This window comes from Plecotus auritus (assembly GCF_963455305.1).
Source record: "Plecotus auritus genome assembly, chromosome: 15".
Taxonomy (NCBI): domain Eukaryota; kingdom Metazoa; phylum Chordata; class Mammalia; order Chiroptera; family Vespertilionidae; genus Plecotus; species Plecotus auritus.
In genome coordinates this window covers 7,613,475-7,640,950 of record NC_137781.1, presented here as the reverse complement: position 1 = coordinate 7,640,950, position 27,476 = coordinate 7,613,475, and the positions used below count along the sequence as shown (strand labels likewise).

Here is a 27,476-nt window from a genome sequence, read left to right as displayed (position 1 = left end):
CTAGCCCCTGGTTAACAAGTCTACTCAGGATAACATCACTCGACGTGAGCTTCCGGGCGGAAAGACCTCAGCATTTGTTGGGTGGCGCCCTCTCTGCTTTTGCTTTGAGGATTAATTTGTGGGTCATTACGGAGCTGCCTCTAACGCCAGGAGGTTATTTCTCAGCTTGACTCCTCCAAGCGTGCAGGATGGTAGGAGTTTCCGGAATGATGGCATTGCTCTGCACCTGCACAGTCCCTGTTAGATATCACGGCCAGCAGCCGCGTGTGACCACCGGGACCCTGAAGTGGGGCTAGTCGGGACTCAGGAATGGAATTTTTCATTTTGCTCAATTTCAATGAATATAAATTGAAAACGTCACGTCTAGTGGCGACCGTGCAGATCTAGAATGTCACATGAAAACGCCACAACATTGCATGAGTCATTAGAGCCGGTGGCTACTGATGGGTTCCGTTTTAGACTCATTCGAGAGCATGCTCAGCAACAGTGCTCTGCAAACAGCACGTGGCCGAGGGAAGTTCAAGGTCAGAGACGTCTGTGAACAGCTCTTTTCCGCCAAAGGTAAGCAAAATGGCAAACCACCCCTACTGCTCTTATTCTGGCGCCCTACAGAGAACGTGTTAACTTATATTCAAAAGGTTCATACAACTATGTGATTGGCTGTGGCAGGGATAACTTAGCGACCCAGTCCCACACGCTGTGGGGAAGGAAGCTAAGGCAAACCCGCTCAGAGGTCAAAATAGAACTCCGTAAAGGCAATGCAAATGTTACGGACAGTTAAGATTTTTAAAACACATTTACTAGCCGAAACCGGTTTGGTTCAGTGGATAGAGCGTCGGCCTGCGGACTGAAGGGTCCCGGGTTCGATTCCGGTCAAGGGCATGTACCTTGGTTGCGGGCACATCCCCAGTGGGAGGTGTGCAGGAGGCAGCTGATCGATGTTTCTCTCTCATCGATGTTTCTAACTCTCTATCCTTCTCCCTTCCTCTAAAATATCAATCAAAAATAAAAAAAAATAAAAAACACATTTACTAAAATCCACCCCAACTCACTAACCGTTGGCTATCAATATTTAACTTTAAGCCAAAGGATGATATGTAGGTAAGAACAGCAGAGAGACAGGAGTCACCTCACTGAGACAAAAAAGTTATCTCTTCAGAATGTAATCTATAAACCTAACACGGAGGTAAGAATCCACAAAAATATCACACCAACGGAGAAAAGTCTGATTCTACAGGAACCACGGAACCCAGTAAGTAGTACTAATTTTGAAAACCACCAATCTCTCACAATTAGACCAGGGTAAATCCGTGCGAAACATTTTCTCCGGCACAGTAAACATGAGCGAGGAAACCAAATGTAAAGAAATTAGATAAAATACATTACTTAGGTCAATAACGCTTTTCTCAGAAATATACCTGAAACCAGTTCCATTGTTTTGTATTTGTTTCCCAGGCAAGTTACTCAGTGAACAAAAAATGTAGGAGATTTACAACCTAGATATTTTTAAAAAGTAAGTATCTTACTACTATCAATTTCACTATGAGAAACGTCAAAAAAGATTTTTATTAATTTAAGGCCAGTTCTGTATAATAATCTTAACCCTCTACTGAAACATTCACTATTACATGTTCTTTCTGTAAGTTTCTTTTTTTAAAGCCCCACGTGGCCTTCCTTGCTGCACTAGGTCGAGAAAGCTCACATCTGTCACTTTACTCCCACCCTGACGCTGAGTCTTTGTTCATGGCAATACATACGAGAGTCAGAAAGGATGAGGTAAGATAAGGAGCTTCAATAAATCCCCTTAAAACATTTCTTTTTCTTACCTCCTCCTTAATATTAAATCGTGATGGTTCTTGTCTGCTTCGGTTTGACCGCCTAACCCCATAAACATCAGGATATTCTTCCCACATCTGTAAAATTAACAGACCATGCATGAATCTTTTTTCTTGACAACCCCCCCCATTTACTATTTTCATTACTGCAACATGTATTTTAATTTAAGAGCATTCAAGTAACTAAATATCAAAAGGGTTGTTTGGCCCTAACCGGTTTGGCTCGGTGGATAGAGCGTTGGTCTGCGGACTGAAGGGTCCCAGGTTCGATTCGGGTCAAGGGCATGTACCTTGGTTGCAAGCACATCCCCAGTAGGGGGTGTGCAAGAGGCAGCTGATCAATGTTTCTTTCTCAATGATGTTTCTAACTCTCTATCCCTCTCCCTTACACTCTGTTAAAAAAAAAATCAATAAAAAATTTTAAAAAGATTGTTTGGTTAGTTTTGTTTATGAGACAAATAAACTCCCATTTTTAAAAAGAATAAGGTACCCTAACCGGTTTGGCTCAGTGGATAGAGCGTTGGCCTGCGGACTGAAGGGTCCCAGGTTCGATTCCGGTCAAGGGCATGTATCTTGATTGTGGGCACATCCCCAGTTGGGGGTGTGCAGGAGGCAGCTGATCGATGTTTCTCTCTCATCGATGTTTCTAACTCTCTATCCCTCTCCCTTCCTCTCTGCAAAAAATCAATAAAATATATTTTAAAAATAAATAAAAAGAATAAGACGCATTATCCTAGAACACATTCAAGTGTAACATGCCTCTTCATTGCTAATGGCTATTAAACTCACATGGTACCCTGCTTACCCATCATTAAAACACTACAATGGAATAACATGGCAAGAGAACGCTTGCTTCCACTAAGGACAAATTTATTTACTGATGGATTTTAAGCCCCTGTTTTCCCTTCAGCTTTGACTAGTTATTAACCCACCTGAGAAACCCCTCAAAAAAACCAAGCAGGGTCCCACAAAGTCTAATTAAATCAGAACCAGGGCATTTGTATATTTCTTTAAATCCCACAGGACGTATAAGATGCCAGATACATGTAAAGTAGGTATTTCTAATATTTAGAAATTTTCAGAAGGAAAATCACTGTAACCCTTTCTCTAGCACACCTAATTTCACTCTTAGCAGTAACTATTTTTACTAATTATTATTTGGTATTAATAGTTTGTAACTCTTTACTATTATTAAGAACTATTTTTACTAACAATCCTCACTAGCGATGAAAAAATAAAGCTCAAAGGAGGGACTGGTGGAAGAGGACATTTTTTCACAGCATATTTTAGCGCTACCTTCTACAAAGACTCAAGCCAGCCAACGTGTAGAGAAAACACACAGGCCCCTCCTTCCTCAGCCTCTAGCTCAGGGGTCCTCAAACTTTTTAAACAGGGGGCCAGTTCACTGTCCCTCAGACCGTTGGGGGGCCGGACTATAGCTTAAAAAAAAAAAACTATGAACAAATTCCTATGCGCACTGCGGGCCCGGGACGCGTCGGCTGCTAAGCAGGACAGGCAGCGGCACCCGGCGGGCCGGATCAATGTCCTCGGCGGGCCGCATGTGGCCCGCAGGCCGTAGTTTGAGGACGCCTGCTAGTGATTGGAGTCTAGCCCCCAATCTCACTCTCCACCCAACAGATCACTGTGGCCAGGCACCCTGTGCTCTTTCAGTAAAACCAGTCCCTTGGGCGAACGGATTGGACGAACTGTGGAAGGCCGAAGGGAAAAATGTTATAAACATGCAAAAGAGGTGCTGGACAGCCCAGATTAGCAATGGGGCTTTGTCATCAACACCTGGGTGACAGTTAATGTCCAGAAAATATTTGGAAAGTGAGGCACGGGGAGAATGCCACGGGCCGAGGCTCAGGATGTACGTGTAAAGTGGACCTCAAACTAACTTGATGAAAAACGACCCAGAAAAAAAAGTGTCACCAAGCCAAGGGAGGGCGTTAGCCACCGTGCCTTTAAAAACCGCCGGGTCAGCTGCGGAAAACAAGGCCTCCCAAGGAAACAAGGGAGATGGCCCAGGAACAGGCAATCCAGACTAGACTCCGATGCAGTCCTGTGACCCGGGGCCTTCCGCTTACGAAGGTGGGAAGTCCATAATGGCCTTGGACTTAGCGGAGAGGCAGCAGACAAAAGGTCGAAACGGAGGGCGTGAGGACAACCACATGGCAGGAACGCTGGGCCAAAGAGGCAGCAGAGGGCGGACACTGAGCAAGGGTGGCCGAGAAAGGAAGGAGGGAGAGCTTTGCTCTCGTCCCCTCTGCCCACCCCGCCCCCACCCCTTTTTGAATCTCTGCTAGAGCCGTGAAATTCTTCAACGCGGGTATTTATGAAGCTGTAAGTAACGGGGGTGGAGGCTAAACTATTTTGTGTCCCTATACCAACCAGTTTTATCACTTAAAAGCATTAGACAGGTGCTCTAGCTGGTTTGGCTCAATGGATAGAGCGTTAGCCTGTGGACTGAAAGGTCCCAGGTTCGATTCCGGCCAAGGGCATATGTCTGGGTTGCGGGCCCGATCCCCAGTGTGGAGCGTGCAAGATGCAGCCAATCAATGATTCTCTCACATCATTGATGTTTCTATCTCTCTCTCCCTCTCCCTTCCTCTCTGAAATCAATAAAATATATTAAAAAAATACATATTAGACAGGCATTTAGGTTCAACTATTGGGACTTTATTACAATATGTATATTGTAATGCATCCATCCTAAAATCACCTCGGTCCTTTCAAGGGCTAATACTATCAATGAAAAGCTACCATGTAAGAGGGATGTGTACACAGAAAACAAAGAACCTTCTTTAAAAGCTCTCCTTTTAGAATCATCATCATTACAGGCACAATGCAAATCTTCCTAACTGGCTGTGAAGTCCACCCACGTGTTAACTTTATGCACGTTTTTGAACTGATCACCTAAATTTTAAAAGTATATTTTAATATTTCTGCCTGAAGTACTTCTGCCTTGAAATTCAGTCAGTCTTAGTAATGACTCCGAGTTCCCCCTTCACCTTTTTAAATGAATTTAAATACATGCAGTCTTGTAAGTTAACGGGTGTGAAGGCTAGACAGTAACACTCGTTCAGCAAAGTTTTAAACACCCCACACAAGCCATGCATGGTCCCTGTGGTGTCATTTCACCTCCACAAATAAAGAACTCTCCACTGCGCAGGATTGTACATAAAAAAAGAAAATTTTAACCGCCTTTTAATTTTTTAAAAATACATATTTTTATTGATTTCACAGAGGAAGGGAGAGGGGGAGTGAGAGAAACATCAATGATGAGAGAGAATCATTGATGGGCTGCCTTCTAAACACACCTCACTGGGGATCGAGCCTGAAACCCAGGCATGTGCCCTCACTGGGAATTGAACCGTGACCTTCTGGTTCACAGGTTAAGCCACACCAGCGGGGCTTAACCACATTTTTAAAATGTTAAAAACCAAAATTATAGAAATTTGTGCTTTTGTCCTGTAATTTGACGGCTTATGTAATTACTTCCTTTACTAGAGGCCCAGCGCAGGAAATCGGGCGCGGGTAGGGTCCCTAGGCCCAGCCTGCGATCATGGCCATCTTACGCCCGCTCGCCACCCACCCTGTGCCACCCACCCAGTTCCCCGTTCGCCATGCTGCAATTGGAGCCTGCGGACCAGGGGAAGGGACCGAGAGGTGGTCAACGCATCTCATGGCGAGTGGTCAAGCAGCCATTCCGGTCATTACGCCGTTACGGTAGCTGGATATATAGGAGAGCCTATGATCAGCCCGTAGAGCAGAAAGCAGTCCCCATTTAAATCCGGGGCAGCATATCATTAGAAAAGGGGGCTTTGGTTTCCTTATCGAGATACCTAAGGAGTTTACTTGGGAAAGGAAGGGCTGCTAGCTGGTCCCAGCTGCAGGCAATTGGTACAGTACAGCAAAGGAGGTACCTTCTTCACATCGGCTATCCGTTCCTTCTTGGAGGCTGGCTTCTCTTTGGCTTCTGGAAGGACTGGCTGGGATTTGGACCCTGCCGATTCACTCTCAGATTCCGACTGACTCTCTGAAGACTCAGAGCTGCTGTTAGACTCGCTGCCATGTCCACTTCCTGGGTCGCTGCCCTGCTCGCTCTCCGACTGGCTGCCTGAGTCGGAACCCGAGGCTTCTTCAGATGCTGAATTACTTAATAAGGAAAAAATACACATAGATTTTAAAAAGATTTAAGAGCTGCCACATAAATCTGTTTTAAAAAATCCTAGCAGTAAAATGACTGGATAGTGGCTAGTTAATTGATGCAAAATCCAAATTTCCAAATTTACTTCTATATTCTTATATTGCAAGTAATATCATTAGTATCATTCTCAACATCCATATTGGCTACTATTTCCTGAGTGCTTATATGATGCCATATTCCAGCTATCTATCTATATCTGTATATATACATACATATATATATATATATATATATATACACTTATATATTGTAATGCATATATACAACTTAAATAGATTGTATATACACAATATATAAGTATATATATATATTTATATGTTGTAATGCATACATCAATTTATATAGATTATAATGCATATATCTATTTATATAGATACAGATATAAAGTGATAACATGCAAATTGTCGGTTACGGTGTCACAGTAACAACCGAGGCGGCTCGCGCATGGAGCACCTCTAGGTCCCCGCCCCCTCACCCCACGGGCAGTGGCAGCGGCTCCCTCCCGCCTCCCCAAGGGGCACAGCTCCCTCCCAGCTCCCGCGGAATCGGCGCGGGTCCCTCCGCCTCCCGCAGAAGCGGCGCAGCTCCCTCCTGGCTCCCGTGGGTGCCGGCAGCTCGCTTCCACTTCCCATGGAAGCCGCACGGCTCCTGTGGAAGCAGCACGGCTCCTGGCGGTGCACTGCGGTTCCCGCTGGCTCCTGCAGAAGCGGCGGGCAGCCTACTGCACGCGATATCGCACGATGGGCTACTAGTTCTATATAATAAAAGCCTAACATGCAAATCGACCGAATGGCAGAATGACTGGTCGCTATGATGCACACTGACCACCAGGGGGCAGACAATGCAGGAGCTGCCCCCAGCCCACAGGCCCCAGGCCAGCCAAGGCAGGTGCCAGCCAAGGCAGGTGCCAGCAGGGCTCCCCCCCCCCCCCCGCAATTGCCCCCCTGGTCGCCCCACAGAGGGAGGCGACCGGCGGTGGGGGCAGAGCCAGTGAGCAGACAACACCAGGCCAGCCAAGGCAGGTGCCAGCGGGGACGCCCTGATCGCCCCACCAGTTGCCCCACAAATCAGCCCTGATCGCCGGTCAGGCCTAGGGACCCTACCCCATGCATGAATTTCGTGCACCGAGCCTCTAGTTTTATATAAATTAGTTTCTCTGACAAAAAAACTCAGAAGGAAAATCTTATTTTCTCCTTCATTCAGATGGAAAAAAAAAGCTGAAGCTCAGAAGTACTTAAGTAACTCTCCCACGTGAAACAGGTCGATCTATCTGAATCCACTAAGTTTTATTTATTCAGTATCGTCCCTCCCTCAAGACAAAAACAAAGCAAAATGCAACACAGAAAAAAACAAACCCAGGCAGGGTTACCCAAGAAGTAAGACTGCAATGTGGCCGTAATTTTCCAATCCATGTCCTCAACAACAGGTGCCCATCAGACTGCATGGCAGCGCCCTGCAAACATACACATTAACCCCACACCACAGGTCCTGCCCGGGGACCTCCCAGAAGAAAATAAACGCAAAGAACATACCGATGCTAAGGGGAAGGCCTAATGCAATGCAGACTGCTACTGGCCACCACACATCCCTGCCCTTCCTCATTCTAAACACTCCTCAGGGCCACACCCAGTGTGGCTCAGTGGCTTATGTAATTATTTCCCACGTTTGATTCCAGTCAAGGGCACGTACCTTGGTTGCAGGCTCCGCCCCAGCCCTGGCCCTGACCAGGGGGGTGTGCAGGAGGCAACCAACCAATGTGTTTCTCTCACACTGATGTTTCTCTGTCTTTCTCTCTCTCTCTCCCTTCCACTCTCCCTAAAAATCAGTTGAATAATATCCTTGGGTGAGAATTAACCAACAGCAATAAAATAAACACTGCCTAGGGAGGCAACCTAAGACAGGGGACAGCACAAGCCACAAAATCGGAAGGGAAGGCTGTGGGAAGATTATCAGCCTTGGGGCCTGCAAGGCAATTCCTACCGTGAGAAAGCTTGAGAAGGCAATTCAGGAACTTGCTGGGAGGAGTGAAGACCCTTTAAAGGGAAATAAAGGGGATAGACGTGGCAGAATCTAAGAAATGGGGGTGCACAGGTCACTCAACTCTGTTGCTTAAAAATGATCTTTTCATTTAGGAGAAGAGCAGGGAAAGGAAGGCAGAACCTAGAAAAACCTTAACAGACAGCTCCCTGCGTCTAGCAGGCAGGAGATAAAAGACAGACAGCATGAAACCCCAAAAAGTCAAGACGGAAGGCTAAGTAGGAGTGACCACAAAATCCCGTGGGAGCCACAGTAAGCAGCACACGGTACAGGGGCCATTCTGCTAAGATGAGGAAGCAATGACAATAAAGGGGGGAGGGGACCTCTATTTTGCAAAAGGGAGAAGTGAAAAGCCATTTATTAGGTACCAGGCATTTCTCTCAGTGCTTTATAGATACGATTTTGGTTATTCCCCAGGAGGCAGGGATTCCACCCCAAGCCTGGCCCTAAAGAGCACATTCTATTTTACAACCGGGGCGCAAAACCTTAGAGACTCGGCAAATATCCCTATTACGCCCCGTCAGGCTTCTCCATTAACAGCGACTCAGTATTGCCATGGCCTCCTTATACCTACTGAGTCCTTGGTCCTCTACGCAGTAAAAGCACCTGGGACCAAAGAGAAGGTGGGCACCAGGCAAGAGGAAGGCTGGATGGCATCCACAGCTTGGGTCTCAGCTTAGCCCATCTCAGGCCTGTGCCATCTTGTAAACCTGTGCCCAACTCTATCTGTAGGTCATGAGCCCATCCCATGACAGCGATGAAAGCAGCACTCCGTAAATGCCAAAGCCTCACTACCCACACATCAGGAAGTTTAGAATTTCACCTCCCAGCTCCAATTCCCCTCCTAAAACCAACTTCTTCCCGGCTAGTGCCCGTTGCTGAGTCAGTGCCACACCATTCGCGGCCCTAGTTAACATTTATTAACAGGTGGGCCCCCACCATGCGCTCACAGAAAGGCACAGAGGCAGCTCCGGAAATGTCCTTGTGAGTAAAAAATTTAGGCTGGTGTGGCTCAGTGGTGGAGCGTAGACCTACGAACCAGGAGGTCACTGTTCGATTCCCAGTCAGGGCACATGCCCGGGTTTCGGGCTCGATCCCCAGTAGGGGGCGTGCAGGAGGCAGCCGATCAATGAGTCTCTCTCATCATTGATGTCTCTCTCTCTCTCCCTCTCTGACATTAATTAAAACATTTAAAAAGTAAAAGGGCAGTCTAGGGCTATACCTAGAAGCTGCATTTACACAGTCCAAACAGCGGAGTCATTGGAGAGACCTGAAAGATTAGGAAGCTAGGGGGGCCCACACCTCCTCCCAGCCACCTGGGGCATGGCCCACTCTCAGCACGTCCTACAAAACCCAGCTGATTGCTCAAGACCCATCACTTAACCATTCCACAGAGTAAGCCTGGTGCTTACCTCCAATCTTTGCTCATGCATCAAGCTAATGTGAACAAGAAGGGGCACGTGCTAACCTCACTAGCTCCGGGGAGGCCTGCATCACGGCCTTGCAAACACAGAGACCTAAAGTCATCACAAAGGATGGTCTGAAATGAAAACTTTAACTAAAAGCAGTCTATGGTGGGTGGTCATGTCCGAAGCCAGTATCTTCCCTGACAAAGGTCAACCTTGACCTTAACTGAGCCTCTTGTCTTTTTGTGTCTCCGATAACATACCCTTGGAATGTCAAAGTCATTGGCCTTTGTCCAGACCCCTCAAAGCACAGGCACCGCTCTGCGGACACCACAAATCCCCTGGTTTTACTGAGTTAATTGTTGACTGTTAACGATCCTGCACCCACCCAGGTAAAAGAAGTGTGTGTCTGTCATTTTACTTTTTACCCAATCCCAGTTTTCCCCGCTTTGCTTTGTCCCGCCTCCCTCATCTAGCACCAATGGATTTCCGGTAACCCACTTACGTCTCCTCTTTTGATTGTAAGGTATAAAACAAAGTGAAAAACTGCCATTCTCGGGAGCATTATCTCCATCTGGGGCATTATTTCAATCCGTTGAGATTCTGACAGTTGGGCTCCAATAAGTCACAGAAATCCTTCACGGTTTGAATGTTCCTTAGTTAACACGAAGTACCTGTGATTCCTGAAGCCTCGGGTATTAACCTCTCTAGGAAAACATCCTTTGTGTTCTCCAATCCTAACCCCAGAGTCTATCAGGGATTTCCATAATCCTCTGTCACTGCATCTCGCCCTAGAAGTTACTACCCCTGGGAATTGAAAATAGGCATCCTGATTTCAATCTCAGCTTCAACCCCCATGCTCCCGAGGTTCTCACTTTCTAACACATCCTAGAACAGAAAACATTTTTTTAAAAACACTACAAATACCTCCACATTTAAGACACTGAGGTCTAATTAGTCCCTCAAAGGACAGAATATTTCCTGAAATATTATGCAGATTTGCTTTTAATACCTAATTACAATACCAAATACTAGTAATGTTAAATTATAGTTTGCATTACTGATTTAGAGGAGAAGATGTAAAAAGTCCACAAGACTCACAAAAAGGGTCAAATCAAGTTAGCCGGTGAGAAATCCTTTAAGTTTTCACCCTAAACAATAAAGTAATAAAATTATCTCATTTCCCATGGCATGAATAGTTATAAGGCAACTTAAAAAATGGAATTGTCATGCCCTGGCCGGTTTGGCTCAGTGGATAGAGTGTCGGCCTTCGGACTGAGGGGTCCCAGGTTCAATTCCGGCTAAGGGCACATGCCCGGCTTGTGAGCTCGATCCCCAGTGGGGGGCATGCAGGAGGCAGCCAATCAATGATTCTCTCTCATCATTGATGTTTCTATCTCTCTATCCCTCTCCCTTCCTCTCTGAAATCAATAAAGAAATTTTTAAAATAAAAAAAATGGAATTGTCAGGAATTATCTACCATACATACAGAATCCTCATAAAAAATAAGTGCCTGAACCTGAAACTTACACAAAATACTGAATGTAAACTGTAATTGAAAAGTAAAAAATTTTTAAAGGAAAATAAGTATCTGAGAATTACTTAAAATCTAAGTGGGAAACAAGTTTCGTAATTTTTTACTCAACAATCAATTACAAGGGAAATATAACGCAAAAACAAATGAAAGGGATTCAAGTCAAAACTGGGATTTTAGATTCCGACAGAAAAATGAATGCTTATGGAAAAACTTTAGCACTGTGTTCATTTGTAAATAAAAACAAGATGGTATCATTTCGAAGTCCTTTTTGAAGCTGGCAAATGGAGTGATTAAGTATTTCTTACAAACAGACTTTGAACACGACCAGCATTCATGAATAGCTATTGTTCCGTTTTTTACTTTTTAATCGCCACTTCCCAAATGGCCACAAGAGGGCAGCACGGAAACACTTCACTTGCAGAGCAGGCCTGTGGGTTCCCCACCCAAGAGCTGCCATTTCGGCGCAGGGAGGGTGTGGTGTTTTTTTCCTAAACTTAACAAAATGGCTGAACAGCTTGGCAGGGCTCGTTTTTGTTGCTGGTGGCAGAAAAATCTGGTGAAAGCACAAAGCAATCTACACTGGGATTGCATAAAACTTACTTCCACAAAAGCTCTATGGACGGCTGAGCAGCTGATATTTTTGGAGCACTTATGTATCAGATCCACGCAAAACTCTCCTTCAATCCTTACAACAAAGAAGACATAAGCACCCTCATTTTACAGCAGAGGCGTAGCCCAAGTCCTCATCCCCACCCCCAGCCTGGAGTACGGAATCCACACCACGCAACCTGCTGTGTGTCCCACCGGGTCCTTCGAACATTCTTCAGTTCAACAGATTATTAAGGCGCCCAAAGGTGATGCAGGACAATTCCTTCTAATTACCTCCGTGTCAAAGATCTTTATCTCCTCCACCTCTGACTCAAGGCCTATGATTCTGAAGACTAAACCATATAAATGAGGTTAAAAGACAAGGACAGAGCAATTTCAATGGACACACAACAAAAAATGTATACATACAACCTAAGAAGAATTACATATCAAAGGAAAAAAACAATAGATAATTGGGCCAAGGAAAGGGGCATGCAACTACAGAAATGAAATGGCCAATAAATGTATGAAAAGGTAATTAAACCACCCCGATAATTTGGGATCTGTATATTACAACAATACTTTACACTCATTTGCTTCGCAGAAATTTTAAGAGCTGATAATATTAAATGATAAGAAAGTAAGGAAAATAGTATTCATATGCCATTATTTTTTTTAAATATATTTTATTGATTTTTTACAGAGAGGAAGGGAGAGGGATAGAGAGTTAGAAACATCAATGAGAGAGAAACATAGATCAGCTGCATCCTACACACTCCCCACTGGGGATGTGCCCACAACCAAGGTCCATGCCCTTGACCGGAATCGAACCTGGGACCCTTCAGTCTGCAGGCCGTCGCTCTATCCACCGAGCCAAACCGATTAGGGCTCATATACCATTATTGAAACAATAATCACTAGAAGCTTTGGAAAGCACCTTGACATTATGCAGTAAACCTCAAAATATCCATATGAATTATGCAATCGAAACTGTGGGTAGAGCCCTGGCTGGTTTGGCCCAGGGGATAGAGTGGTGGCCTTCGAACCAAAAGCATCCGGGTTCAGTTCTGGTCAAGGGCACGAACCTGGTCAGGGCTCATGCAGGAGGCAACCAATCGATGTGTTTCTCTCACATCGATGTTTCTCTCTGTCTTTCCCTCTCTCAAGGATTAAAAAAAAAAAAAAAGGAAGAAACTGTGGTATGTAATCTAGATAAATTACCAAACTTGGGCAAGGGGCAGGATGTATAAAATTGTTCAGAGTTCTGAAATCCTAAGATTTAAAAAAAAATACTCAATGTTTATGTGTGAAAATGAAAAAAAAAATGAAATATTCGTACTATGCCATGAACAATGACTGGCTAGGAGTGAATTAGATCTATAAATGACAATTTCAAAACTATTATGTTTTGGGGGGTATATATTTTTTAATTGATTTCAGAGAGAGGGATAGCAACATCAATGATGAGAGAGAATTATTGAGCAGCTACCTCCTGCACACCCCCTACTGGGGATCGAGCCCACAATGGGACATGTGCCCTGACGGAATCAAACCATGACCTCCTGATTCACAGGTTGATGCTCAACCACTGAGCCACACCAGCCGGGCAGAAAAGAGCTGGTTTTTTATTTTGTTTTATTGTTTTAATATTTTTATTGATTTCAGAGAGGAAGAGAGAGAAACATCAATGAGAGAAAAATCTTGGCTGCCTCCTGCACACTCCCAATACTGGGGATCGAGCCCACAACCCAGGCACGTGCCCCTGACCAGAATTGAACCCGGGACCTTTCAGTCCACGGGTCGACGCTCTATCCGCTGAGCCAAACCAGCTAGGGCAAGAGCTGTTTCTAACATTACAGAATGATCAGTATTCAGGGGCAGACCCTCCTAGGATTCGACAGTTCTTCGGGAAGTTATTCCGACACTGGTAACACTACCTATGGGTCCTCTTCCCAGAAAAAGGCACATGTATGAAATGCTGCTCAGTTTCAGGGGATAAAGGCCAAGAGCCATCAGATTGAGAAATCCAGTGGGAAGGAAAACCCAGTGGCGGAAAAAACCTTCCTTTATGAAGTACGTTTGTAAAATTCCCAACCGGTGCTGAACAGCAGTCATCTTATCTTTATCATGCTACTTAGGGTGCATCAAACATGGCACCCAGGCGTACACATCAACAGGGAAAAATTAAGTATAGCGAGAAGCCGAGATAAGGAACAACTGAACAACCATTTCACAAACACCTACCCAATCCAGGTCTGGCAATGGCCTAAGGATCATACAGAACACAAGGCAAGCTTTCTACCAGGTAAGAACTAAAAAAATTGGCAATCCACGACAGGGAAACCTCTCCCTTTAATCCCACCCCTTTAGACCCTGAGGAGAGATGGCACCGGTTTGACCAAGAATTCCTTTCAGCCCAATCAGCTGTATTCATATATATATACATACATATATACATACATATATACATACATATATATATATATATACACACACATATACATATATATATAATTGATTTTTTACAGAGAGGAAGGGAGAGCGATAGAGAGCTAGAAACATCGATGAGAGAGAAACATCGATCAGCTGCCTCCTGCACACTCCCTACTGGGGATGTGCCCGCAACCAAGTCACATGCCCTTGACCGGAATCGAACCTGGGACCCTTGAGTCCGCAGGCCGACGCTCTATCCACTGAGCCAAACCGGTCAGGGCTCAGCTGTATTCTTTAGACTTTGTAACACAGCAACTCTGGAGGTCAAAGGAGATTGAAAAGGCGTGGCTGCTAACCTCAATGGCAGCAAATAGCACTTATGCCCGCAGTGTCGCGGGAAGGAAGTGGGGACCCGGGATCGTGCCACAGAAAAGAAAAAGGAAAGGTGAGGTTAAAAGACAACTTTCTCAATAACAACCAACACTCTCTGTGGCAAGCACCTGGCTGCATGCTCTGGACCAGTGTCTCAAGGGCTAGATACTAGTAATCCTTTGCTGTGAGGGGTTGTCCTGGGCGTTGTAGGATTGTAGGATGCTCCGCAGCGTCCCTAGCCTCTACCCATTGATGCCAGTTGCATCCCAGCTCCAACCAAAAATATCTCCAGCCAAAAGTCATGGGGGGGGGGACGAGAGGGCAGGGGGTGTCCTTAGTTGGAAAATCATCGCTTCAGAGATATTATGTTATTTAATTCTAACTTCCGGAAGAGAGACACCACACACTCAAGAGCCATTTCCCTGAAGGACACACCTAATCTCAAGGCTGGCAGGCAAAGGACCCACCTGGACTCATGTACTGCTAAAGCCCTAAAATCTCATCAGGTAGGTGCTAGTTTTGTGTGTGTGTGTGTGTGTCTTTAAGTGATTCTAACGCAATGCCTATTTGCAAACTAAGTTTCGAACAAAACAAATCAGAGGCCAAGTCCGATCTTCACCAAGGCGAGTCACAGTGCACAAGGGCAGAGTTCTTCTGAGGTCCCCGGGTCACCCTCTCCTGCCCACCCGCTTTTGCCCAAACCACCCCGTGGGAACCACTTCTGATGTGAAATCACAGCCTTTTGAACAGCACTGTGTGCTGGCATCAATCACGCTTACAACGAGGTGATTTTGAGTTTCTGGTTTCTTTAAAATCAACGTTAAGATAAGCAGAGGACAGCCCTGCCTGGAGGGACTGACTCACTGTCTGCCCACGCACCAAACAGTTCCGGGTTAGAATTCCCGGTCAAGGGCAGGTACCTGGGTTGCTGGGGGGGTGGGGGGGGGGGAATATCCTTGGGAAAGGATTAACAAAAACAAAAACAACAAAAAAGATAATTGTGAGCATTCCAGACCTATATGCTTTCCTCTAATCCCTCTAATTTGACAGCAACTTTCGATAAGATGTTTAAGTGGAGCCAAACCTCTAGTGTTTGTTTACTTATATTCTACCGTTTATTCTACCTGTGCCTCGGTTTTCTCATCTACAAAGTAGGAATGATAATCATTCCTCTCAGACCTGTGAGGCTTACTGTAACGAGCACAAATAAAGGACTCAAGTCCCAGGCTCACGCATAGTAGGCACTTTAATGACAGCTATTAAGGAATGTTTCCAAACAAATCAACTTCGTTTTCACAGAAACATCGCTCACTGTCATTTTCTGCTGTTGGTTTGGTATTTATTTGAAATGCAGGAATATATAAGCACAAGCCGAATCAACAAAGATGAGAAGTAGCTAACAAAGGCGAGAAGTGGCTACCAATTCTTGTTGAGTATACGTCAACTGAAGGGAGTCTACAAAGGAGCTCAGTGGGGGGCAGGGCCCCCCACAGGCCTGCAGAGGAAGCATGCTCCCTGAGTTAATTTGGCCAACGGGTTACCCCTAAGGGGGTCACTAAGCAACTCTGCTACACTAACCCCCATTAAATAAAATCTACATTTAAAAATCTCTTCAAATTCGGCTGATAAACAGTCAGCCCTCAATAAAATGTAAATCTACTCTGGTATTTTCCTATAAACTGTTCACCAAGTGCTACTACTGTCCCTCCAAAACGAAAGATTGCCGACACTGGGGGCCCGGCTGGGCTCAGCCACCCAGCAAGATGCAAAACCCTGAGGTTCATTTTCATATCCTAGCCTCCTGCTTTTTTTTAAGGCTGCTTACAGTCCACAGAACACCACGCTAAGGGCTCCACAGTGTAGCCACACCCACTGCGGCAGCCCCATACAGACCTCCAAGCCAAGCTGCTGCGAACACTGCCCTGAAAACGGGAACTGAGAGGACGGGACAAGCAATGGAAAGACCACGAGTTACGAAACAATATGTGAACGAGAAATGCTGCATCAGCAGATTCAAACCCATGGACATACATGCGTAAGGATGGAAACGCATGCAAATTGGAAACGCAGGGTGAGCTTTTTACCCTAACTCACCCCCCCCCCCGCCATTGGTATTTTTACAAACTCTTCAAGATCTGATATTAAAACCAAAACGAAAAATAATTCCATTGTTAAATGAAAATTCAACCAAGTAAAATCTAAACATCTAGCCCCAGCCCGTGTAGCTCCAGGGCCAGTATTGGTCCCACACACCTAAGGGTAGAGGGTTCGATTCCTGGTCAAAGGGCACCTATCTAGGTTGCAGGCTTGATCCCCTCCCATCAGAGCACACGTGGGAGGCAGCCAATCAATGTGTCTCTCTCCTTTCCTCCCCTCTTCCCCCTCTCTAAAAAAAAAAAAAAATCAATGAAAAACAATCCTCAGGTGAGGATTAACAAAACAAATCAGAGATCTAATTGGCTTTACTGAACAATTCAGGGATCAGGCAGCTTCCCATCTAGCAAGTGGAGAGGAGCTCTAAAAGGTTGTATGAAATAGAAAGCTCTTAGAGGCAAAAAGGAGGGCAAGAAAAAAAATTATCCGCCGGAAATCAGTTGTTTCCAACAAGGACCCCCTCCTCCCAGGGGGAAATCAAGGTCCATGGGGGGACTGCCTCCTGTGCTAACCAGGAAATTCCAGGCGGGCTGGCCAGGTCACATTCCTGGGGAAAGCTGAAAGTGTAATTGGTTAGGGATTAGGTCTGGGTTTGCTGGTGTGGGGCTTTTGCACAAGTCACTATTCTGGGCCTGCTGAATCTCTCTCTAACACAACTGACTCGTTAACCATAAAGCAAATGAAGGAAGTAGAGGAATCCAAAAACCCAAATATTGAGACCATCCAGTTCTAACATAATAAACAGGACCTCAGGCATCATGGGAAATCAAACGTCCAGTGCTCAGGGGAAGACGGGTGACTCAGAGCAAGCGGCAGCCAGTACCAACATGGGCAGTAAATATTACTGCTGTTATTTATCCTCAGATAGCACTGCACCTTGGCATTCACCACGCGCCCTTGCACAGCCTGCAGGGAAATGAAGCGCCTCCGCCAGCACAGCCATTACTAGCTCCAGAGGGGGAAGGGAATTTGCTCAGAATGAGACTGACTCCAAACAAGAGGCTGCCCCAGTCCAGACAGAATCATAGGCTCCCTCCAGAAAAAAAAAAAGAAAGAAAAGAAAAGAAAAGAAATCCTAGGAGAGGACTGACTGCAAAACACACGCGAAGTTTCAATTAACTGAAAGAGGAGTTGCCTCTAAAAGCATCTTAACCGGAGTAACCAGACGCTTGTAGGAAACCAGGACACCAATCACCGCCCTCAGGGGCGGCCTGGCTCTCATAAAGGTGCTGAGGTGTAAAAAGGTGCCCTCGCTGGTTTGGCTCAGAGGACTGAGCGTCGGCCTGTGGGCTGAAGGGTCCTGGGTTTGATTCCAGCCAAGGGCACATGCCCGGGTTGTGGGCTCGATCCCCAGTAGGGAGCGTGCAAGGAGGCAGCCGATCCATGATTCTCTATCATCATTGATGTTTCTCTCTCTCTCCCCCTCTCCCTTCCTGTCTGAAATCGATTAAAAAAATAAAATAAACATATCCTCAGGTGAGGATTTTAAAAAAAAAAAAGTGCAAAAGGCTAAGAAGGAAGCTCAAGCATAGGGAGTAAAACAACATTGCTATCGTTTGCAATCCTGGAGCTCTCTCTACGGACCGGGCCGGGCTCTGCTGCAGCACTTCACAGGCACATTATTTTTTTTTAAATATATTTTATTGGTATTTCACAGAGAGGAAAGGAGAGGGATAGAGAGCCAGAAACATCGATGAGAGAGAAACATCGATCAGCTGCCTCCTGCACACCTCCTACTGGGGATGTGCCCACAACCAAGGTACATGCCCTTGACCGGAATCGAACCCGGGACCCTTCAGTCCGCAGGCCGACGCTCTATCCACTGAGCCAAACCGGTTTCGGCACAGGCACATTATTTGATCGGAACAACCTAGGGAAGACTATCATCCACGTTTTAGAAAAGAGCGAATTGCAAGTCCAGCAACGAGCACGTCATTGGCCTAAATCGGGGAGAGAGTTTTCAGCACTGCAGTACACACAGCTCCTGCCAGGCACCGAGGGAACAGTTCCAGGCGTCCTCAAACTGCGGCCCGCGGGCCACATGCGGCCCACCGAGAACATGTATCCGGCCCGCCGGGTGCCGCTGCCTGTCCTGCTTAGCAGCCGACTCGTCCCGGGCTTACAGTGCACATAGGAATTTGTTCATAGTTTTTTTTTTAAACTATAGTCTGGCCCTCCAACGGTCTGAGGGACAGTGAACTGGCCCCCTGTTTAAAAAGTTTGAGGACCCCTGAAACCAATGACAAGACAACTCACGAGACAACTCAGGAGAACTGGATCCCAAGTATAAAATCAGGGCTATCCTTAGCACGATGCCCCCCCCCCCCCAGGGCCCTTCTACAACATTCACCCACGCAGACCAGGCGATCACACCACCCCCCAACCATGGGGACGCTCCAGGAAAGAGAATGTAAACCCTTTCAGTATGAAATCAAGCCCAGAAGATAGCGAAGAAATACCAAAAGAACGGTGTCTCCTAACCCCGTGGTCGGCAAACTGCGGCTCGCGAGCCACATGCGGCTCTTTGGACCCTGGTGTGTGGCTCTTCCACAAAATACCACGGCCTGGGCAAGTCTATTTGAAGCAGTGGCGTTAGAAGAAGTTTAAAAAATTAGGCTCTCAAAAGAAATTTCAATCGTTGTACTGTTGATATTTGGCTCTGTTGACTAAGGAGTTTGCCGACCACTGTCCTAACCAAACGTGGTAACGATAACATGCTACATTGGAACTGTTTAAGAAATGTAGCATGGCCGGGCCGGCGTGGCTCAGTGGCTGAGCTTGGACCAGGAGGTCACGGTTCGATTCCCACTTGGGCACATGCCCAGGTTGCAGGCTTGATCCCAGTGTGGGGCATGCAGCCAATTCTCTCTTATCATTGATGTTTCTTTCTCTTTCTGTCTCTCTCTCTCCCTCTCTGAAATCAGTAAAAGTATCTTTAAACAGAAAGAAAGAAATGTAGCAAGGATGGCTTCCATACACCTCCATTCTCCAGGATTTATTTCATAAAGCAATGCCCTGTCCCGCACCTCATCAACTACAAAGGTAGACCGCATAGCTTTTTCACTTGCCCCACCAATTCAAGTTTAGACTGAATAGGGGGAAAGGGCCTAACAAACATATAAAAACAATGTGCTCCAACCCTGGCATTTGATGAGTCAATTTTGCTGACTTCAGACTTGACTTCAAAGCCCGCTCAGGCTGGGATGCAGGAGGAAATGGCTCAGTGATAAGCACCCAGCAGAAGTAAACCAACACAGTTCTTTGTATTTGTATAAAAACAACGTAGGTGTTTAAAAAAATAACACTCTCACCTGCGTGGTCTGTGTTAATGATAAAACCAAGAGATGAAACAACCAAAAAAAAAACAAACAAAAAAAACAACAGTTTTCTTTGCTAAAGTAAACCCCACCCACCCCCACGTCAGATTTCAGGAAAGCCAATTGAATTCTAAGGATTAAAAAAAAAAATTTTACTGGATGTCTCCCAGAGCACTCACTCAATTTTTGTATCAGGAACAAGTTTATTGTGCTACGTTTTATGGGAGAAATGACAGGAGTTCGGAAATCTCAGGTGGCCTCAAGATGAATTACAAATGTGAGGGGATTGCTGTATGGGGGGGGGGGGGCGGGAAGGGGGGGCGGCACTAATGGTTAAAAATGTGAGATTCAGGTACTGTCAGGTAAAATGCATCTTAAACCTCCAGATTCTGCTCTCCAGCAATAGCCTGCTAACACACTTACAACTAAAACCCTTATCAAACAGTTGGCCCACCTTCCTGTGGCCCCGTAATCTGTACAAAAGATGTCCATCTCCAAAGAGCCAAATGGCAATCTAGGAAGCTGCAGGTCTTTTCAAAGCAAGAGCCCATAAGAGGGAGAGAGGGAAGATTTGCCAACACTTTCCCAGGGCGAACACGGGAAGGAAACACAGCGAAGGTTCGAGAACCAGACCCAATACGCTGGTTCGATCAAACCGTCATTAATTGGCTCAAGTGGCATGCATCCAGTTCAGATAAATTGCTATATTATCAGGTGCATCTTAACTCACTTAGTAACGACATCTGTTCTATGGGGTAAAACATCTTCAGCAGAATAGTTTAGATCCCGGAAACAGGACTGCACCGCTACTTAATTCTATCCCGAGATTAGGAACGTAAGGAAATACGAAAAGGAATTCAGCAGACATGAAAATGTTAAAACAAATCTCAATAAACATTTTAAAAAAAACCTTGGCTCTTGTTGCTGCTGCACATGCGCTTTCTAAGAGGTTGGAAATGCCAGTTAATGATCCCGTTCTACAGAACTTGTCGCTAAGGCTACTCAATGCGTTATCATTTACTTGACCGTAAAGTTTTTAAAATCACTTACTGGACCTTTGATTAGCAAGTCTGAAAACCCAGCTCCACCTACATTTTCCATAAAATAGCCAAAGAATTCTGCCCAAGTGCCACAACGACGAGAACCTACAAAACCTAATGCATTTTACCTTTTATAAACTTAATTCAGGAACGTTAATATACGCCCAGGTAAACATTGTACCTACACTCCGAAGGGCCACATCTCTTTTGAAGATATTTTACTGAAGAAATTGCTGACCTATGGCCAACTACATGAAACTTCACTCCTGTCACCCTCAAAGAAAGAACAGAAATACCCCAATGACACAGGAAAAATCCTATCGTCTGGTACAACAGAAAAACATGAATATGGTCTTGCCTTCATGCTTAAATTCATTACTTGTGCCTGTATGTCATTCGTCGGTGAACTGAGATTTATTTTTAACCAGAAATCTTTCCAAACAAGGCAGACCACGATCATCCCTGGAGTATTTTCACATTTATCGGGACTGAATAAAAATCCCCTGAATGGGGACTCAATTAAAATTTCCTTGAGATGTTTTCCAAGATTTTGCCAAGTGACTGCGCTGTAAGCTAAATGTGGGAGTCTCTTTTCCTTAGCACGTGTTTAACACTTCGTTTCCTAACATCTGTTTGCATAATAATGGGTGCCTCGTGCTGTATTCTCTCTTAGGTTAACCTACTATTTACAGCCAGGTGGAAATTCCTGCTATTTTTCTACTTAATTGTATCTTGAAAGCAAACCACTTCGCACATACTGACCTGAGCTTTTTTTCCATCAAATGCCAATTCAGGAAGTGTATGGTACCAAGAAAAAAATGCACGGGGACGGATTCCAATAATCGTCCCTTTGTTTAAGGGCCATGTGTTAATGGAAATAAAAATTCAAATAAAAATGCCTCCTCTGACAGCGAAATGGTTTTGGACAATGGTAACAAAATTAGACCCACTAATCACATGGAACAGAAAAGGGGGGCCAGGGGGGAAATATAAGGCCCGCTGGGACAGCGGGAAAGAGGGCGAAAAATGTTGAACACGGCCGGAAGGTTTCCTACTAGGGCTGTACTTTCGCCGGCCTTTTACTTTCTCCAAAGCAAAAGCTGTTTCTAAAAGAGGAAAACCTTTCGCAGGGAAGGGCAAAGGAATACCAGCTGCAGGGTGTGGGCCGCGGGAAGAGGGCGGAAAACCGCCCGCAGCGAGATCGTTCAGAGAAGTGGCCGCCCACCGGAAAGTCCCAGCCAGAGCGCCGCTCCCTTCCCTTTCCCCTCCCGCCCTCCACACGCCTGGCGTGAAAGCGCCCGGGCTGCGCACGCGGCTGACGTCACGACGTCCACGCAAATCGGCGGCGGCACGCCTGACGTCAGGAGGCGGGGCCGACGCTGTTGACCTGCTGTTACCAGGCGTGCGCTCAGCCAATCAGCTCTCGGCGCCGGCGCCGGCCGGCCTTTGAACTCGGCACGGCAACTTCCTGCTGTTTGGCGAGTACACAGTGCAATGCAGTATGTCTGTCAGCGCTGCGGCACAAAGGAACAGCCATTTTGTGACTGAGCTGGACCTGCACCAAGATGCCAGGGGCTCACCGAGCTGCTGTCAGCGCTAAGTACCGAGATGCCTTTTATTTTAGCACCAGAGAACCAAAAGAGGAGAGGGGGGAGAAAAGAGAGGTTTTGGTATTTCAGGTTTCCATTCGCTTTATTTGCAATCTCCTCAAAACTCCCGATCCGTAAGAATTATCAGTGTCATAAAATGGCTGCCACTTAAAAAACTGACTTTTACAGTCCACAAGCAATTGCATTTACCATATCTAAACATCCCCAGGGTTTTAGACTAACTGCTTAAAAGCTGATTACAAAGCAGATGATTTTCACCACACCCCGGCTTATCAAAATAAATCTGGTTCGAAGGCAGACGATTTGGAGATAAACCTAATAAACGGTCTGGGTTGTGAAAGATAAATTGCAAAGGCGGAGGAGCCCCAGAACACAGAATTCTGTGCACACACACTTCCATTCTGGTTCCCTTCGCTCCTGCTTGCATCCTTGGATATTCCTGAGTTACCCCAAAATGTCTATTATTTACCCAAGTCTGTGGTGTGCATTTCTATACAGGTCCACCACTGCAACTTTGTTTTAAATATGTAGAAACTTCACAGGTATCCAACACTGTTAAAATCTTATATTTGTAAGGGAACTTTTGACTCCTCAAAAGTCATGCTACACGAAGTGTAACGTTATGCTTAAATATTAACTTGGAAAGAATAAAGTTACATAATGACTGGTTAAGTACTGCATTATTTCCAAAAAGAGGGAACGTGCACCCAATCCCTTCAGCTCCTAAAGTAATTCTCAGACCAAAGTTGACTTGGCCCTGCCAACGTCTCCCTGCCTCTCCTGCAAAAGTGGTTTTTGTAGCATTCCCTCCAGAGCAGACTTTGTGACATGGAAACAGGTCCCTGGTGGGGAAATTCTGATGGATTAAGGAACCAAGTGAGAGTTAGAGACAGCCTCCTTTACGTGAACCCACAAAAAAATAACCTACTCCAATAAAACACCACTGAATCCTGGAGCTTTACAATTTGAAAAGGAAGTGATGTCATAATTATGTACATGTGTCAAGGTATTCAATTTAGGGTATCTATCATTCAAGTAAATTTAAGTCTCCATGGTCTCATCAAGGAGTCTTGCAAATATTTGTGGACATTCATCAGGTACACGAGTCAAAATGTACCTGACAAAATGCATTTAAAAGGACAGCCCTGCTCTGAAACCCTCCACCCCACTGACAGCAGGCAAATGCAGGACCACTTCAAAGTAGATTTCCAGGTGAAGTAAATTATTAAAAGAAAAACAACACTGCTTGACTTTTTTAAATTAGAAAGCAGAGTTTGATCAAGGTTAACCACAAACCTTGCATAAGAAAGCCATACCCCAGGTGAGACTATGCAAATCATACTCAAGGGACTATCAATTGTAGGTACTGAATCTTCAGTAATTTGTCAAGTATTGGTGGGGATTCCTGTTTCTTCAAATCACTACTACTTTTCAGACAAAAAAAATCAGTGTGGGATTAATGGCGAAGTTTTCTGTCCTAAATCTAACCTAGGTAATTACAAGGGCACTTCAGTTCAAAGGACACAGCCCAAACTAGGTGACAACTCAATTTGCAAAAGAATGTGGAAAGGTATTTGTGAAAGCAAGGGTCAAAATAGGTGAGGGCTAATGAAACAAGTAAAATTCATCATTTGTGATAAACCACGTTCAAAACTTTCATATTCACTGCCCTGATTGTAAAAAAAGCGTATTATTTATATAAGATTACAAAAGTAAAAGAAAAAGTAGGAAGGAAAATCATATCATCAATCACATCCTTATTAACTACATGATTTCAAATTGGTAACATGGCAATTTATAAGAACACACATCAAGAAATGCATGCATGTACTTTCAAAATTAATATACAGATCATACAAAACATCTCAGAAGCTTTATTACTTAGTCACTAATAAGGTACTCCAAAAATGTGAAACAAATCACGATTTGAACAGTACATGTGTAAGCTTCAGAAGATAAAGCATTCCAGGAGACACTGTTGAAATAAATCAATAAATGTAAAGCAGCTATAACTAAAGTGCCAGGATAATATACTACTAACCCTACCAACCAGAAAGAGCATTGTCTGAATATAAGCATACAAATGTAAACCTTAAAGTATTTTACAAGTAAAATACACAATTTTAATCTCAGCAACAATCACAAAGCAGGCGTATATTAAAAGAGTGCTCCTGGATTTCTGGGATCAGATTTAATTTCATAAATGCAGGAACTGTAACCATCGACTAAAGGTTTTGATAAATCCTATCAAAATGTCTTAAAATGCCAAAGGTATCCAAAGAAATGCAGAATGAAATAAAAATATACACTGAGAGGCATCCGTCAAAGGGTCCCTTTTGCAAATTCCCTTTAAAATGTACATTTTTTCATTCATATAACTTTCTCAAATGTCTATTTACTATAATTTACTACCACAAGGCTCCTCTATGGCCTTCGGTTACAAGTTTGGGCGTCCTGGTTTCTTCAAAGAAAAAAAATCTGCCTTGTATGTAAAATGGTGCAATGCAGCAATGGCTAAACCGACAAGGTCATTTTTCTACAGCCCGAAAACCTAAAACCTGAAATTTATTGACAGAAAAACGGCAGTCTGCAGGAAAGTCCCCCTCGGATAAAGGTACCTTACCTTTAGCCTGCTGTAAGAGGCCTTAAGTCAACTCAACTTTCAGAAATTGCTACCAAAAAATTAGGGTGTGGCATATGAGCCATCTCAAGGTCACGCTTTAAAAAAAACGAATCCAAATTAGTCAAATACTTACAACAATACAGACAGCCACCCTGGCCTGTCAAGGTGAACAATGTAAGCTGAGGTTTCCCCCCCAAAAAAAAGAAAAAAGGAAGAAAGTTGATCGCTCCATACCTCGATGCATTGCTGTGTGGCGAACTGTCCTCCTCTTGGCTTTTGTCCTTATTTCTCATCATCTTTTAATTCTTAAATATTAAGGGGGAGGGGAAATCTGTGTTTGCTTTGAAGTCCTGTGCCCAGGTATTTACTGTCAAAAGTTGAAAGAAAGGTAAGGTCCCAGCTTCTAGCGATGGTTTTATGACCAGGAACAAAGTCCTGAGCATGTAACGATATTGTTATAATACAACAGCGGTAAGCACCGAAAAGCAAAAATATTTCTAGTTTTACCTTTAAAAAAAAAAAAAAACAAGACACACGGAACAGGGGGAATCATCTCTTATCAATACGGAAAGTTTCTCAAAGTAACACACTGGATACAAATAACAAGCTCTTTATCTTATTGCGTCATCCAGGAATTTCTCCTATTTACCGAAAATAAAGCCAACTTTCACCTATAAATCTTTTAAATTATCACTAACGATCATGAACTTACCTGATCCATGTAGTAGGTCCAAAGCAAGAGTCCTATCTAGTAGTAGAAATAGATCAGATCCCAAACAATTAAAAATAAAAACAAAATTCTCCGTGAAAAAACGAAAAATAAATAAAACAATCCTCCAATCTGTTAACGGGTCAAAAAAAATAAAGCCACAATTAATCCCGAAACGGGTACGGAAGGGAAAAAACCTCATTAGGAGAGCGCACAAAAATGGAGGTGCGCCATGGCTTCTAAGCTGGAAAAAACAACGACCTGGGCTCTCAGTACGGCTGCTTCTTTCCAACAAGGCACGAAAAGAAAGCCCCAAAAAGCTGCTTTTCCCCCTAAAAGGGGTTCGAATCGACCCCAGTCGGTCTCTAGGAGAGGCAGGGGGCTGCGGGGGCCCCCTGAGGCGGCCCGAAAGTTGGGGAAAGTTGCGTAAAGTGAGGCGAAGGCAGGGAGCAGCGCGCGCTCTCTCTAAGGCACAGCCGCCATCTAGAGCCTCCTTCCCAGCTCTGAGAGCTCTGCCTTTGATTGACACTCTCTACATTTACCCCACAACTCAGGTGATGTACCATAGACCCACCCCTTCATCTCCACCAAAAAAAAAAAAAGAAGAAAAAAGATCTTCCATCCCAGGGAGCCTGAGGACCCCACATCCCCACACCTCCCTGCCCCTCCAGACCACCCCATCAGGGGAAGGGGGGAGGGTTTCTTAACCCCCTCTGGCTCAAGCACCCTTTTTAAGCCAGAAAGAAATGTAATTTGTTCCTTTTGTCTAAAGATCTGCTAAATAGTTCAGTCCTTGAGCTAAAATAACTTCCTTTCTGGACAGGAAGTGGTGTTTTATAAAGCCATTTTGAAAAAGGGATAATTCTTAGAAAATTTTAAGCTCATCTTAATATTAGTCTTTTTAAAAATTAACCCCACCCAGGGTAAAATGGTTTCTAAATAAAAGCAAAATCTCAATTTCATAAATTAACTTCAAGTTTGACTTCTTTATGAAGCCTAAAATTATCTAAAGACCAAATTAGGGGGCATTTTCCATCCCAACTGGAAGAAAGGGGTACAACTCAAGAGCGCCTCCCTAGTGTTCAGTTGCATTAGAGCAAAAATTAATGCAACTAGTTTTTATTTGAGAATCTCAATTTTTTTTCTACTTTCACAGAATTCTTTAACCCATTCTATAACCTTGCAAACTTAACACCCCCTCCCCAAATCTCAAAATCACAATATATTTACTTCCCACATTGATTCAGGCAAAACAAAGTTATTAAACTCAATAATATGGAACTACCATTGTCCTTTCAAATAACAAATCCAAGAAACTGGACCTCCAAAACCAACACAACACATATATCCCCAACTCTCCCCTTGTATCTCAAATCAATTTCTAAGTATGTTCAGATTTTTGACAATAGTTAATAGGTCACATCTGACAGCAAGTTATCAAAGTAATGAATGTCACAGGACAAATTCTCCTAAATATCAAAACCATAACATCTATGGAAAACAAAATTAATACTAATGCCAAAAACAAATTGTTCACGACTTTTTCTCTCAAAAAGCACCCAAGAAAATATTCACACATCAAAAAAAGAAATCAAATAAACTTTC

General features: G+C 44.5%; 1 protein-coding gene across 2 annotated transcripts in view; it reads right to left on the bottom strand.

Moving 5' to 3' along the window:
* The window catches only part of CHD2 (chromodomain helicase DNA binding protein 2), a 92,792-nt gene extending 66,260 nt beyond the window's left edge, over positions 1-26,532 (bottom strand). The window contains exons 1-4 of one of the 2 annotated variants that reach the window (XM_080651657.1): positions 25,875-26,532; positions 25,397-25,529; positions 5,762-5,993; positions 1,827-1,913 (exon numbers count right to left, since the gene is read on the bottom strand). In XM_080651657.1, the coding sequence (XP_080507783.1) occupies positions 1,827-1,913; positions 5,762-5,993; positions 25,397-25,458 (381 nt within the window). In that variant the 5' untranslated portion in view covers positions 25,459-25,529; positions 25,875-26,532. The remainder of the gene's footprint in view (positions 1-1,826; positions 1,914-5,761; positions 5,994-25,396; positions 25,530-25,874) is intronic. The other variant, XM_080651656.1, reaches the window with a different exon arrangement.
* Between the last annotated feature and the right edge of the window lie 944 nt (positions 26,533-27,476).